This window comes from Musa acuminata, chromosome BXJ2-6 (genome assembly GCF_036884655.1).
Source record: "Musa acuminata AAA Group cultivar baxijiao chromosome BXJ2-6, Cavendish_Baxijiao_AAA, whole genome shotgun sequence".
In the NCBI taxonomy this organism is placed as follows: Eukaryota; Viridiplantae; Streptophyta; class Magnoliopsida; order Zingiberales; family Musaceae; genus Musa; species Musa acuminata.
The window spans coordinates 32,778,494-32,794,136 of NC_088343.1; the positions used below are offsets into that span (position 1 = coordinate 32,778,494).

The 15,643-nt window shown below is 36.1% G+C and overlaps 2 protein-coding genes across 4 annotated transcripts in view; one reads left to right on the plus strand and one right to left on the minus strand.

The window, feature by feature from the left end:
- LOC135584847 (uncharacterized) overlaps positions 1-10,419 on the plus strand; it is a 28,875-nt gene extending 18,456 nt beyond the window's left edge. For 2 of the 3 annotated variants that reach the window (XM_065113568.1, XM_065113567.1), the window contains 2 exons: positions 8,175-8,300; positions 8,644-9,084. In XM_065113568.1, the coding sequence (XP_064969640.1) occupies positions 8,175-8,300; positions 8,644-8,838 (321 nt within the window). In that variant the 3' untranslated portion in view covers positions 8,839-9,084. Of the gene's footprint in view, positions 1-8,174; positions 8,301-8,643; positions 9,085-9,814 lie in introns of those variants that run through there. The other variant, XR_010487951.1, reaches the window with a different exon arrangement.
- Positions 10,420-14,654: 4,235 nt separating this feature from the next.
- LOC135613932 (uncharacterized) lies at positions 14,655-15,623 on the minus strand. Its single transcript, XM_065110932.1, has 2 exons — positions 14,855-15,623; positions 14,655-14,779 (listed from the first exon to the last, which is right to left on the minus strand). Exons 1-2 carry the CDS (start codon positions 15,621-15,623, stop codon positions 14,661-14,663), a joined length of 888 nt encoding a protein of 295 aa, XP_064967004.1. The 3' UTR covers positions 14,655-14,660.
- Positions 15,624-15,643: the final 20 nt, after the last annotated feature.

The following is a 15,643-nucleotide window of genomic DNA, read 5'->3' on the forward strand; positions in this document are numbered from 1 at the left end:
GCCTGAGCGCCTTGCTTCATTTCTAGGCGGCGCACTTCAAAGAGGCACTGCCTGGGCGCTTCGGGCGAGCGCCTGGGTTAAACCAGGCGATCAAACCAGCGTTTTAGGTCTGGTTCAGTCTCTAGTGCTTTAGTTGGTTCAATCGAACCAACTAAAGCACCGATATCAGCGCGACTTCCCTAACCCTAACCCTGCTCGTCGTTTACGCTACCGCTGTCGCTGCTCCCGTTGCTGCCATTGTTGCTGCTCGTCGCTCTTGCTGCCGCTGCTCGCTTTTACCGCTGCGGCTGCCACTGTCATCGCTCGCCGCTCCCGCTGCCACTACTCGTTGTTGTCGCTGCCACTGTCGTCGCTCCCGCTCCCGTTACTCGCTGTTGTCGCTGCCACTGTCGTCGCTCGCCGTTGCCACTACCACTGTCGCTCCCGCTTTTCTCAACACCCTCGATTTTCTCTTACACTCTTCTCTTCTCTTTCGCTTCTCCTCTTTCGAAAGTATACTGTTAACAGTATACTATATAACACTATTATTTTGATTTTAATACTATTAATTTTTATTTATTTGAAATTATTGTTAGGTTTCAGGATAAATGACAAGTGTACAGAGCAACTCAATAGAGTCTCCAATGGCATCAATAAAAGATCTTGCATTGAAGTATAGTTATCTAAAGGATCCGAAAGATTCTAATGTAGTGACTTGCATATTCTACGATAAGACTACTAGAGGTGGTATTTTTCGTGCAAAACAATATCTGGTAGGAAATTTCAAGAATGCAGCAGCTTGCAAAAAGTGTCCACCTAAGGTAAAAGAAGAGTTGTTGAGTTATATGAATGAAAAGAAGATGCAAAAGAAGGAATCTTACGGGAATTTACCAGAAGGCAATGTTGAACATCTCAGGGATGAAGAAGAAGATTATTCTATGAGTATTAACTCAAGTGGGAAAAAAGTATACGACAAAAAAGGAAAAGAAGTTATAAGTACTAAGAAGGGTAAAAAAGGACCGATAGATCTATATATGTTTCAAGGATCATAAAAGCAACAAGGGCAAGCAGGAGGCTCAAAATTTAGACAAACAAATATAAGTGATTCTTGTGATAAAGAAATAAGAGGAAAAACAATTCAGCACATTGCTCGCTTCTTCTATCAGGTTGGTCTTCCCCTTGGTACAGCTCGTTTAGACAGTTTTAAGGAAATGATTGAAGCTATTGGAAGATATGGTGCGGGATTAAAACCTCTAAGTTATTATGAGATGCGAGTTCCATTGTTGCAAAAAGAGTTAAATTATACAAATGACTTACTAAAGGGTCATAAAGAATCATAGCCAATACATGGTTGCTCTATTATGTCAGATGTTTGGATTGACAGGAAGCGCAGGTGTATAATTAATTTTATGGTTAACTGTTCTTTAGGAACTATGTTTGTGAAGTCAATAGATGCTTCATCTTTTGTAAAATCTGGAGACAAGATATATGATTTACTTGACAAGTTCGTGGAAGAAATTGGAGAACAAAATGTCATTCAAATCATAACCGATAATAGAAGCAACTATGTATTAGTTGGTAATATTCATCTTTTGAATTTTTTAATTATTTTGTCTTCAATTAAATGTGTTAAACTCCTGAGTCTTATCATTTTTATTATCTATCTCAGGTAAATTGCTTGAATAAAAAAGACCACTTATATTGGACTCCATGTGCAGCACATTGTATTGATTTAATGTTGGAGGATATTGGAAAGATCTTAGATATCAAGAAAATCGTAGAAAGGGTATTTTTTATTGTTCGATTTCTTTATAATCATATTGGGGCTTTGAATATGATGAGAGAATTCACAGGGAACAAAGAATTAGTGAGATATGGTGTCACCCGATTTGCTACTTCATTCTTGACATTACAGAGCGTACATCATCAAAAACATAATCTGAGAAACAAGTTTACTTTTGAGAAATGAGTGACAAACAAATGGGCAAAAGAAGCAAAAGACAAGAGGGCTACTGATATCATCTTAATGCCATCTTTTTGGAATCATGTAGTTTATATATTAAAGGTAATGGGCCCTCTTGTTTGAGTCTTTCGGTTGGTAGATAATGAAAGAAGCCTACAATGTGATATATTTATGAGGTTATGGATAGAACAAAGGAGATGATTAAAAAGTCTTTTAATGAAAAAATTTTTACAATCATTGACGAAAGATGGAATTGTCAACTTCATCGTCCCTTACATGCGGCAGGATATTATTTGAACCCTGAATTCCTTTATAAGATTAAATCTGTTGGGTTTGATGTAGAAGTTTTGGATGGGTTATATCAATGCGTTGTAAGATTAGTTTCAAGCCTTGAGGTGCAAGATAAGACTATTCGTGAATTATCTTTATATAAAAATGTCGAAGGTCTTTTTGAATTCCAATAGTCGTTCGATCCAGGACAACTACGTCTCCAGGTATTAATAATTTGATATAATTAATTTCATTTATAGTATGTTACTATGTTATTGCTAATAATAACATAAATTTTGCAGCTGGTCTATTTGGAAATTTCATCCCGAACTTACAGCAATTTGCTATCAAAGTACTTAATTTGACATGTAGTGCTTCTGGTTGTGAGTGGAACTGGAGTGTCTTTGAGCTTGTAAGGATTACTAAATATTTTTGTTTTAATTAATTAATTTATTTAGACAGATGTATTAATATATTTTTAAATTATATAACATTACATATTCACTCAAAGAGAAGAAATCGGTTGGAACATCAACGATTACACATTCTTGTTTACATAAAGTATAATCAAGCTTTGAAGGCTCGTCATGATTTGCAAAATAGAATTGATTCAATCTTATTGCAAGATATTGATGATTCAAATGAGTGGTTGGTGGGAGAAATGAGTGCTAACTTGCAAGATGGCGAAGACGAGCTTGTATTTAAAGATGATAGATTGACATGGGGAGATGTGGCAAGAGCTTCAAGCGTTGAAGAATTACAAATATATATAAGATAGATAACAAAGAGAAAAATGAGTGCAAAAGCATCAAGCTCGGCTCTTGCTATTGTTGAAGACATAGAGAATGAAACATATTTTAATGAAGGAGTCGAAGGCCAAGAGGAAGAGGACAAATTTAATGAAGATGATTTGTGTGAAAATGACGATAATATTAATTATAATAAATGATTTTGATGTAAAATTTTATTGTTTTGAATTTTGAAACTTTTTGTTAATGTGACATTGTGATTTTATATCTTAGATTTTCTTAATTTAATAGCATATTTTTATTTAAAATTTTAAATAATTATATTTATTAATTATATTTTATATTTTTATATTTTAGCGCCTCACTTCGCTCGGGCGAGCGCCTAGCGCCTCGGGCGTTTTTGGACCGTGGCACATAGCGCTTTTTAAATCACTGACCAGTACCTTGTCAAGTTCCATGATCTGAATCTTGGGTGACATGTATAAAATATTGCTCCTCGGTCCATGCACCACCCTCAAGTTATGTAGACGAGACCAACGACTGCCCGACATCGCCACCATCATCCGTCGAGCCATTGCTGTCCGTGTTGCTGTCATGTCTCTAGATCGAGCGAGTTGCTGAATGCGATTGTGAAGGTGTCTCGTCGCCCGACTTGATTCTTTCTAACGATGCGACTGATGCTATTGCCTTCCCCTTTGCCTTTGCACGCTGGGCGGACAGATTGTAATCGTTGGGTGTATATAGTTCCTCGAGCAGTTTGACTTGATGTTGTTTGATTCCTGCCACGTTGTGATCGAGGGGGATTTTCCATCTGCTGGGGTTGTACTTCCACTTCTTCTATGCCTCGATGATAAAATGCAAAAGACGCTGAGGATCTCTCGCCTCATCAAGTAGAGGATCCTCTTGGTTCTCTGTTGCTTCAACAAATCTAACATCGGCTCTGAATCTTCGTTCTAGAATTGGAGGTCGATGGGATCAATATATAGTTCCTCTAGCTCCTTATCCAACTCAGCACATCGTAACCTTAGTCGCATGTTATAATGGACATATACCAGTTTTTCTAACTGTCTATAATAGAGTTTGTTGTGGACCTTCGTGTGAATCAATGCAAACGTTTACCAATTACGTTCGCAACTACTAAATATTGTCATATGTGAAAGTACACGAACGACAACCTTCCTTAAATATGGTGCATCCCTTCCAAATTGTAGCCACCGCTCGACTGCAAAAAGATATAAATAAGATTTTATTAGCATAACAAATAATTAACATCAAATATAATCGATAATCAATATGTGTAACTTTTCCTCACTAGGATCCATAGTGTAACGACACGATACAGCTACAACGTCGGAGAATGAACCAACTGTTTCTCGAAATAATCGACCCTCTATAAGAGTATCGGCTACATTAGTAGTGTTTGGCAAAAGTCAATATATAACATTTCGTAGTGTCATTAGTAAATCATTTTGCGTCCTAAGAGCATATTGATATTGAATTGCTGGGTTTAGATAATATGCTGCAAGACATAATTTTGTTAATATGATTTTTATTATATAAAAAATAATAAATTAAATTATTCTGAATATGAATTTACCTGCATTATGAATATCTTGATCCATATGAACTTCGGTCTGACGATCAATGATCCGTACGTATTGGTCGGCCTTAAAATCATTTTTGAATGCTTTCCCTACCTCTTCTCTTGTTGAAATCAGTATATTTAAGATACGACATTTGTAGACGCTTGTCCATATCGATCTTGTGGGGAATAATATAACGTGGTTCTACACCTTTTATGATTTTTGTCGCAGACTCTCAAAATCTGGAGGAAAGAATGGACTTTTTTATCTTCTTTTCATCGCTCATTCTCAAATATCTGGAATTAGACCACTCTTGTTTTTGCCTTCAAGCCATGTCTTTTTTGTTGTAATGACTTTAATGCAATAAAATTGGTAGTAAACCAAGTGACTCCAGGTCGGAGTATCTCACCGTTTACATACTTTTGCATTAAAGCGTGGACCTAATGATGATTATATATAAACTTTATAATTGATTGTGCTCGAGCTGCATAATTCTTGACCGCGTTCAGCTCACAAATATCCTTCAACATTAGATCTATGCAATGAGCTACATATGGAGTCCAAAATAATGTTTTTTTTCCATCAATTGCAAATCGGCCTTCTTGAAATTCGCTCCATTATCGGTTATTATTTGGACAACATACTGTGGTCCGATCTTCTCTACTGTAGTGTTCATCAAGCTCTCATTGTAGTTTGCATTTTGGATCTTTTCATAAGCATTAACTAATTTATGATGCACCACTTTTCTATTGCAATAGACAAGAAAGTTGATGATACTCATTCTTGTTGGTCCTGTCCAATTGTCACACATCAGTGTTACCCTATATTCGTCCCATTGCCTCTTGAAGGATTTGATCAAATCCTTCAGTTCTGCCACCTTCTCATCTAAGTTCACGCCGTAAATCTCCCTCAGTGATGGAGGTTGGATCCCCGTGCCAAACTTTTGAATAGAAGAGACCATGCTATGATAATATGGATCTTGGGTTGTGTTAGTTGGAATCCTGTGAAAGTTGAACCATTTTGAAATTACTTTCCCAATATCTCGCTTATTTTCTTTTGTGTATGCATTGTCAATCCGTGTCTGTTTCGTCGTTTGTGGGGGATAGGCTTGTGGATTAATATCAACAATATCTAGTACGGTCCTCCTGCCAAGACCTCTCATAAAACCAAAAACCACAGAGCCCACCATACCTCATGCTACTAGTTCAGCCTAACTGAGGAGGAGCAATTGGCTACCTCATGCTGGTCGACCTTTGGATTGCACTACCACTGCCATGCTCCAATTGTGAGTCAGGCCGTCGATGCCTCATTGCTTCATCGACCATATACCGATGCTCTAATGATGCACGAATCCTAGTTGTGAGATTCGGGTCAACTTCATCGTCGTAACCCTCGTACTGATTATAAACTGGTTCCTGCGTAGCCCTATAATATTCTTTCTCAACTCTTGCCTTCTTTTTTAATGTATTTTTCTTTGTTTGTTTTAGCTTGCTTTGAAATAATTTATGGATCTCCGTTGAAACCTTCTTGCATTTTGCAATATCAGGATGCTCACCGACCAAATGCATCTTCACCCGAGTTATTCCTCTACCATTGCCAATGTAGTCACAATAAATACATTGTCAATGATGACGGTTCCCAACTATTTTTCGGGCATGAACCCATGCATCATCATATAGTTATTCCTTTGGTGCCATGATCCTACCAAATTTAAATCAAATAAGCTATAAAGTATAAACATGTTGAATTGACCTAATATCGATCAAAAATTACTAATCGCAGTATTAAATAATTTTATTAAAACATAACTAATCATATTTTACCATCATAAATATGTGAAATACATAAAAGAAGTATTAAATACATAATTTTGATCCAATATAGGTCAAATTACAATAAAATCATTATTATATACACTAATCACATGATTAACATGGTTAATTACCCACTAATTACTTCTCTTTCAACACTATAAATATATATCAAACACATTAATATGTATTAAAGACATTGAATTGATCTAAAATCGATCAAATTTCAATTAAATCATCATTAAAATGTCTAATTGCAGCATTAAATAACTTTAATAAAACGTAACTAATCCTATTTTACCATCATAAATATGTGAAATACATAAAAGAAGCATTAAATACATAATTTTGATCGGTCAAATTATGATAAAATCATCATTAAATATACTAATCACTTGATTAACATAGTTAATTACCCACTAATTACTTCACTTTTAATACTATAAACATGTCAAACACCTTAATAGATATTAAAGACATTAAATTGATCTAAAATCGATCAAATTTTGGTTAAATCATCATTAAAATGATTAATCGCAACATTAAATAACTTTAATAAAACCTAATTAAACTTATTTTACCATCATAAATATGTGAAACATATAAAAGAAGCATTAAATACGTAATTTTGATCCAATATAGTTTAAATTACGATGAAATCACCATTAGATACACTAATCACATAATTAATATAGTTAATTACCTACTAATTATTTTTTTTTCAATATTATAAACATGTCAAACACCCTAATATGTATTAAAGTTATTGAATTGATATAAAATCGATCAAATTTTGATTAAATCATTATTAAAATGACTAATCGTAGCATTCGATAACTTTAATAAAACCTAATTAAACTTATTTTACTATCATAAATATTTTTTAATATTTAATATGCATGAAATATAAATATTTAAGTGTCTAATTTCGAATTAATCAATATTAAACATACTAATCATAATATTAAATATCTTAATTACTCTCTAATTAAAGAAAGAGAATACATACCTCTTGTATTAAAGTTATCGATTGGTAACGGTCGAATATCGAGCGATAACGATCGATTTCGACTGTTACCGAGTGATAACGGTCGAAATCGATCGTTACCAAGCGATAACGGTCGAAATCGACCATTACCAAGCTGTGCTAGGTGGTAACGATCGAAATTTCGACCGTTACAACCCTATATAACCTCGTATCATCCGATACGGGGCGATGTTAAGTGTTCCGTCCAGTAGCGGACGGTCCGCGTACCAGTATGCTGTCGAACCGATACGTACCGCCCGGTATTATTCAAAACTGTAAACCTTGATTTCATCATTGTCTTGGAAAATAATGAAATCAGTATATAACTTGTAGATACAACCTTTTTTTTGCTTATATCTTTTAAATTGTAGGGTTTTGAACCTCAACCATATACACAGTAAACTGGCAAAATTACAAAATGTAGATGTATGATCTTTAGCAATCAAGAATGCACAAATGTTTTCTTGTATCATTCTAACTCTAGTTTTACTTCGTGTATAAGATATATTGGAAAATAAAAATAAGAACTACTCTGACTCCATGCCAAAGAGACTAAAACTTTCTTTTGCATCTATTTGTTATACAATTTCTATTCGAGATACCATGTTCTTTTTAAGGACCTTTGGAACTTTGTGCTGTTATTTGAACAAACTTTGTGTTGCTTGCCAAGTTGCATACCACATTTTCAAGCCTGTTAGGGTATTCCAGAAGCATTGTTACCCAAAGGCACCAGTCATACGGTTGCTTTTGGTTTTTGAGAAATCTAATGTTTGCTTTGGGTTTTACATACAGATGATATTTCCATGGATGTTTGATGAGATTCATGCTTTAGGACCTTTCACAGAAGCTGCTCATTTGTTGGCTGAGAAGGAAGATTGGCCACCATTGTATGACATTAGTAGATTAAACAACAACAAGGTTTGAAACTCGACAAGTTGTGTCGAAGATTTTGTTGTTCCTTGTATTTTATTTTGTTGGAGCACTTCTTTTATTTTTTCTGGATATTGAGATCATTGCATGTGATACTAATTTGCAGGGTAGAGGGATACATGTAATGAACTAAAGCAGTACATCTATTGGCTCTTGACGGTCATAGGCACATGCATGAACCCATGTAAACAAACATGCACATGCACATGCTTTTGACCACACAATTTTGCATTTTGAATCTTTTCCTAGGAGCATTTGTCCTGATTTCAATAGTGATAATGTTATCAGTAAATGTTTGCACCTGGATCATGCAAAATTACGCCTCATGCAGGTTCCTGTTGCTGCTGCTGTTTATTATGAAGACATGTATGTCAACTTCAAACTTGCAATGGAAACGGCTTCTGAGATTGCTGGGATCAGGCTGTGGGTGACAAATGAATATATGCACTCCGGACTTCGTGATAATGGTTATCAAGTTTTTGAGCAGTTGATTGGTATGCTGCAAGGCAAGAAACCTTGGTTTTGATTTCAGATTGGAGCAATGATGATGTGACTCCTTCGACTAGTAATTTGCATATATTTATCAGATGCAGTTCATCTTATGATAGTCACAAATGGTATTATTTTATGCATTAACTTCATCTTCATCTGGATACTGTACTAGTTATTTATCTTGTGCTTTTACCATTGGTTGTCCAAGTCTTGGAGTTACCAAGTCCTGGCAGTAATGCTTCACACACATCAACCATGAAATTTAGCATATTGTCACTGAGTTCTACAAGGGCCTTTTCTAGATCCATTAAAATTTTCAATGTCATGCTCCTATTTGATTAAAAGCATTATTACAACACTAGTGGATAAATTTATCAAGGTTCTCTGCTTTGCAGACCTTCCCTACCTGATTTATTATGCAATAAAATAAAATTGAACCCCTGAAGCTGTTTTGAAATTTCATACTCTGTTCTTTGTTGGTCTTGATCCATTACTTAACAATCTCATCTACTATTCGCATTAGTAGTTATCCTTGTCTTATTTTATATTCACATATGTAACATAAGCAGTGCTGTATGCTGATCAACCATGATTATGCATGTATAAGTGGTCTGACATTCTCTTTAGCTAATATCTTCTGCAAATGAAAGGTAGAAGCACCTTTGCAGATATTCTAATTCATGTGCTAATTTGTACTTGTGGTTTTCTTTCTTGATCTTTCGTTACTTTGGGTTGAAACATGATACTATTACTTTTTGTTTCTCAACTGAACTTTGACTGTTTCAAAATTGTATAGATTGTAACAAGAAGGTTGTGTTATTCAGATGGTTGAATTGTAGTTTTATAATCTTGCACTTACATTTACATCTTTAACCATTGAGCAATTCTGTGGCAAAGAACTTTTTTCCTGTCAACTTTATTGTTTCTGCAGAAGCAAATTAATATATAAAATTAATTCTCTGTTAGCTACCATTTTTCTCTTCTATGAAGTGATATATCTATATATGTAGAATTGTAAAGACCAGCTTTGACAGTCAAGGTTGCATTATTCACATGGATCACATGTAAGTTGCAATTCATTTTGGAGCTCCATTTCAAATCAGAAGAGGTCAGTCCCAGTCTAGAATGCACGAGGATCAAGTTTGAGACACTGTAACCACGTAAGTTCAAGAGCAGCTTCTTAGGCCTCAGAGTTAAAAGAAGTTGGCATGCATATTAAGGTGATTGAGGTTTGTTGGCTGCATTGTTTTTTTCTTTGGTTATTGATAACAGTAATTCCTTATAGGAAGATTACATATATCAACGGAAATAGTATCACGTGGCATGGTGCTCTCTTCAAATCGGAATGTAGTTTTTGAAAAGGGTGGAGAGAAGTGCATCGGATGGTTTGCATATGAAGAAATAGAGAGTATTGATCTGTCGTGGTGGCAACGAGCGGCCGAAGCTATAGGTATTATTACTGTATAACAATTTCTGAATGGCTTGATTTATTGCTTTGGCTGTTTTTTTTTTCTTTTTAGTTTTCCTAATGCAATTTTTGTTATATATGTGAGTTGATCTCTTAACTAGGTTTTTCAATGGATTTAATTGAGATTTTATATGATTTGTTTCTCAACATGGTAACTATATCTCCAGTGAGAACCATTGTAGGTTAAATTAGCAAATCAGATAGATTCTGGAACGAACTTTTTATGGTTTAAATGCGCTATCATTTAGTGGTTGTACAGCTTTTGAGTCTACAAGAGACGCAGTTCACAAGAGCCAAATAACAGTGAAGGTGGGAAGCCAACGTCATCCATATTCAAATGGAATTTGCACGGTCGTGTCTGTTACATTACAGGCTTTGGCTTCGAGAGGTGGCGCCGCCTCTCCTCATCTGCTGCTGCTTCTCCTCTCCCTTCACGGACAGTTCTTTATCAGCTTTCCAGTCCACTCCTCGCCTATTCTTCTTCCTCCTATTCCTGCTCACTCGACTCCTCTGTGTGGGTTAATATGAACCTGACCTACACTCAACCAGCCTGGGGATCGGTTTAGTTCAGTAACCAGATTGCTTAAAAATATATAAATATTAACTTCGTGATCATTTCCTTTCTATCAACCAGCGAAGTCTTTACAAAGATATTTAAGTATGAGATACAGAGAATAATAATCTTGATCAAGGTTTGTTAAACAGATGGGTTCCGAAATTGTTCTTCAGTTTGATTATGAACTGGTACAATAAAATGTTCTCTCTTTTAACTAGGATTCGCTGTTCGTTGCTTATAATTGTTCGTGCTCTTTTTGCAACCTCCAGCATGCCTTCTCATCGTTTCCTTTTTCTTTTCTTCATCTCTTCCTTGTTACTCTTAATTCTTCTTTCTCTTCTCCCTTGTTTCTCTAATATTTCTCCCTCTCCTTCTCCTAAAGGTACCAATGGCTTCTTCCCCGAATGTTATCATTCTCTAATATTTCATTCTTCCTTTTCGTCTTTCTCCCTCTCCTCCTAAAGGTACCAATGGCTTCTTCCCCGAATGTTATCATTCTCTAATATTTCTTTCTTCCTTTTCGTCTTTCTCCCTCTCCTTCTCCTAAAGGTACCAATGGCTTCTTCGCCGAATGTTATCGTGGATGTTTTGGCATACCAAAGCGATAAGAGTATGATAATTGAAACTATAATCTTTGATCCTAATAACTTTGAGGATTAGTTTCTTATTGGTATGACTAATTTTAGTTGTTCAACCTGTCGAGGACTCGAAACCAACCTAAGTTCAGTGTCCGAACTTATCTCAAGCTTTGGAATCGACAAGTGGTCGAGTTCAACTAAAGTTTGGAGAATTGAGAATAATGTTTCAGTAATCTACCTGGAGCCTTTTATAGTGGTTTCAGTAATTGATTGGAGTAACCGGTTATTATTTTTGGGACAATTATGTGAAATCTTCATACAGATGTAAAAAGTTGACTGAACCGTCGGGCTTTATGATCAATGTTATTATGCATCGTCTTAATCTGATGATGTGTTGTGCTGATAAGATATGCTGACAAAGCATCCAAGTTTGTTGTCGGCTCCATGATGATGTCACATACAAAACCTCTATGTATCAAATTCCCACTATCATTTGCCCGTTTTGGTGCAAAGAATGTCAAAGACAAAATGCCTTTCTAGATGGATAATTCAATCACACCGCACGTTTAGAATTCAACATCTTTACGAGATAATTTGTATTTCATGATCAAACTTGGTTACATCAATCGGAGCTCGAATGCTTCGTGGACAGATTCAATCGCAGTAATCATGGCGTTGATTCACGCATACGATCCCTCGTTTTCGTTTCAGGTGCTAGCCTACCTGAAACGAAATATTTGTTCTCTCCAACCAATCGGGGGCTCCCATGTTTTTCGTTCGAGCTGCCAACCATTTGAAGAAATTATGATCCTGACGATCTATCTTTGAAAAAAAATAATAAAAAAAACCACTGTTTCATCGTTAAATTAGACTGTACCAGTTATAGCCTATCCCTCTTAATCTCTTATAGCTTGTAGAAGATAAAACACTAATCCTAACTTGAAAAGACAAATGCACAAACATACGTGTTTCACCAACAGCCATTTTGTGAATCCAATCAAAATGAGCATTTTATAAACTGCTAAGACTCCTATTCTTGCTGCAGCTTAAGAAAGCCTACTGGCCATCAATGTCGGTCACCGTTGTTTGCATCACTTCTAAGGCTATTTAAGATCAGATGTCAGTCCCCTTCTCCTTGCATTGCATCCTGCTAGTGATTCATCTGTTCATAGATATCAAAAATGCCATGCGAACTTCTCAATTGGTTGCCGTCAATATGTCCCGTAGTGCTTTGCTGGGTCATGGATGCTTGAACACTCGGTGTGTTGGCAGTTAACGCTGGAAGCTGGTCAGCCGAAACACCGGCTGAGAAAGGTGGTGGCTGAGTTTGTGCTGACTGCGGAGTAGCCAAGTACTGGTTAAGGGCAGACGTGTAAGCATAACCAGTTAGACTCCCTCTCATGCGTCCTGTTGGCCGCCAGTTGTGCTCATAGGGAAGCGCAGGCAACCCATCAGATCCAAATGAAGGTGGTGCCCGACCTGCATCAGTGAGTGTGGGAACAACAGATGCGACTCCGGTCGTGAAGGGAATACTTGTTGCTCCTGTTTGTGGTGTTGCTCTCTGCGCCGCATGTTGGGGAGCCAATGATGTACTATGAGTTGTTCCTGCACCTATTTCCGTTGCGTACGCAGCACTATGTGATACTTGCTGGGCCTGGCTTGAAGAAATATAAGAAGGCTGTGAAGAACCTGATGGATTTGCGAGATGATGTCTTCTTTGGTATGGTAGCTGAGGTGGGTGTTCTAATAGAAACTGGACTATTGCTCTATAAGCATCTACACCTCTCGGCTGGCCTTGAGGTGTTCGAGTGCTGATCATATTAGGTGCTGAAAGGCCAACAACCTGCTGCAATGCGAGTTACTGTGGTGTTCCTGGTGATCCCAAATTTGCAAAAAAGAAAAAACTCAGCAGGGGTAAGTACAAATAAATGAAATATGACACTGGCGTGGCATGTTTTACACATTTGCCAATCAAGAGCAGAAACATTAGCACAAAATAGATATAAATGCGTGACAAATATATCTCACATACACGAGGGAGGCTACCAACATTAGCACAGAGAGCATTAGCCATGTGTACAACTAGAACCACAAAAATAAGGCTTCCAGAGATATAATATTAAAAAGATAGTAACAGAAAAAAAAAAAGCTTAAGCTTACAATCCATTTTGCAACATAACAAAATTAAACTTGACTAATCAACTTTCCAGCTAAGTTAGATGACCAATAAAAAGGCTGTTTTAACAAGTAGATTCAAAGTTTCAACTTGTGTTCTTCATTTTCAAAGAAAATTTCATAAACAATTTTTTCCTAAGCTCTCAGAATTGTCAAGGTTATTAGCTGGTGTCAGAGACTAATACAAGTTCACATTTAAAAGACTTAATGGGAAGTTCACTTCTGGCCGTAAAAATAACATATATTAAGTCTGAGTCAAAAGTAGTTCCAGAAAAATGCAAATCGAACAGATAAAAAAGAATGTTGACCTACTAAAAGTTCAAGATAGAATCAACTTGTTTGAACATCTCCCGTGAGATCAATCCTATTAATAAAATCTAAAATCCTATTAATAAAATTGGGAGATCAATCCTATTAAGAAATATTAAGATTTTTGACAAAGCATTCTTCTTCCAAACTAGCTTATTTTTCCTCTTTCTTTTTTTCTTTTGTTTTGTTATCTTCTTTCTTATGCTTGTTTCATACCTTTAATGAAATAAAATTACATTGATAGAGGATAAATGACTTTTTACAGATATCAATTGTAGCAAAAGATCTATCGACATGACTCCAAATAGTTGGGACTTATAACTTTATTGTTGTTGTTGTTGTTGTTGTTGTTAAATGAAATAAAATTACAGCATTGCCACTCTCAAAGGCTTTAAAGAAAAGTCACTTTCTGTTCCACATAGTGAAAATATGACTTCAATTTTCTGCCTTCTCTAAATATTTATCATATTCAACGAGACTTACCTTCCAATTGGAAATATCCATAATTAATTTTAAGGAGATAAGACTCAGGACTAAATCATCTCAATTGAATTCTTACTCAAATATATATATATATATAAACAATCACTGTGATTCTATAAGAAAATATAATGACAATTCAGATAATCATTTGAAAGATGCACTATATATCAGTTCAGATGCAGCACATCTTCCAGTGTACAATAAAACATTGCAGTGAATTATATTCCATTATACTATATTCAACCACAGCATTATGGTTGTGAGCTTTTCACAATAGAATAGTCATTTCATTTCAGCAGACTTGCCTGAGTCATGGAATGCAATGATGCTGCTGCGATGCTGGAAGTCCTTGAGAGTTCATTGATTTGCATCTCACCACTAACTGAATTGAGTGCATCTGCGACAACTGTTAATGGAGAAAGTGATTGGTAAGACACAGTGGCATAACTGTTGGAAATCATAGAATTGAAGCTCAACAAACCTGTCTGCACCGTTCGTGATGAACTGGGTATCTGTGCCTGTGCAGGAAGTGCCTGAACCGCTCTTGGAGTTTTAATAACTTGTCTAGGTATAGGCCTCCCTGCTTCATTGTTGTTAATTGAACTTCCCTCATGCAACGGTTCCAATTGTACATTTTCAGCAAGCTGTGTCACTTGTGGTACTTGCTGAAAATTCAATGTAGGTTGTGAAAGTTCAAATCCTGCAGGATCCCGATTAAGTACTGGAGAAACAGCATCAGTATGAATAGGATTCAGCAAAACATTAGGCAAAATTGACTCCAAGGTTCCCAGTGCATTAGCATTTGCACCAACCATTCTGCCTGATACAGAGCTAGAAACTGAAGACATATTCCTTGGCCAAATTCCACTTTTTGTATAGTAAGCAGGTGCTTGAGTGCACAGAGAAGTATTAATAACTGATGCTCCAGAAGCATACAGAGGGATAGGAAGACCTTCATCGTCCCTGAACGGTTTCCTGTCTTCTATCTCATAGCCATAATTTTCAGCTGTGTATGCAGAATTTTGGAAAGGTCCAACTTCTGGACTCTTTGCTATAGTCAGATCTACAACATCAGCTAAATTATTTTGGTTCTCAGTATTACTATTTTCTTGCTGTTGAGATCTCCCTTCATGCACTTGATTTATACTTTCATTATGCTCAACAAATGAATTCCATGAGCCATCAGCAAAAATAACTATATCAGCTACATTCTCTTCTACCTCTTGTAGTATCTGCAATAGAAAGTACATCATGCAACTTGCTGTGTAAT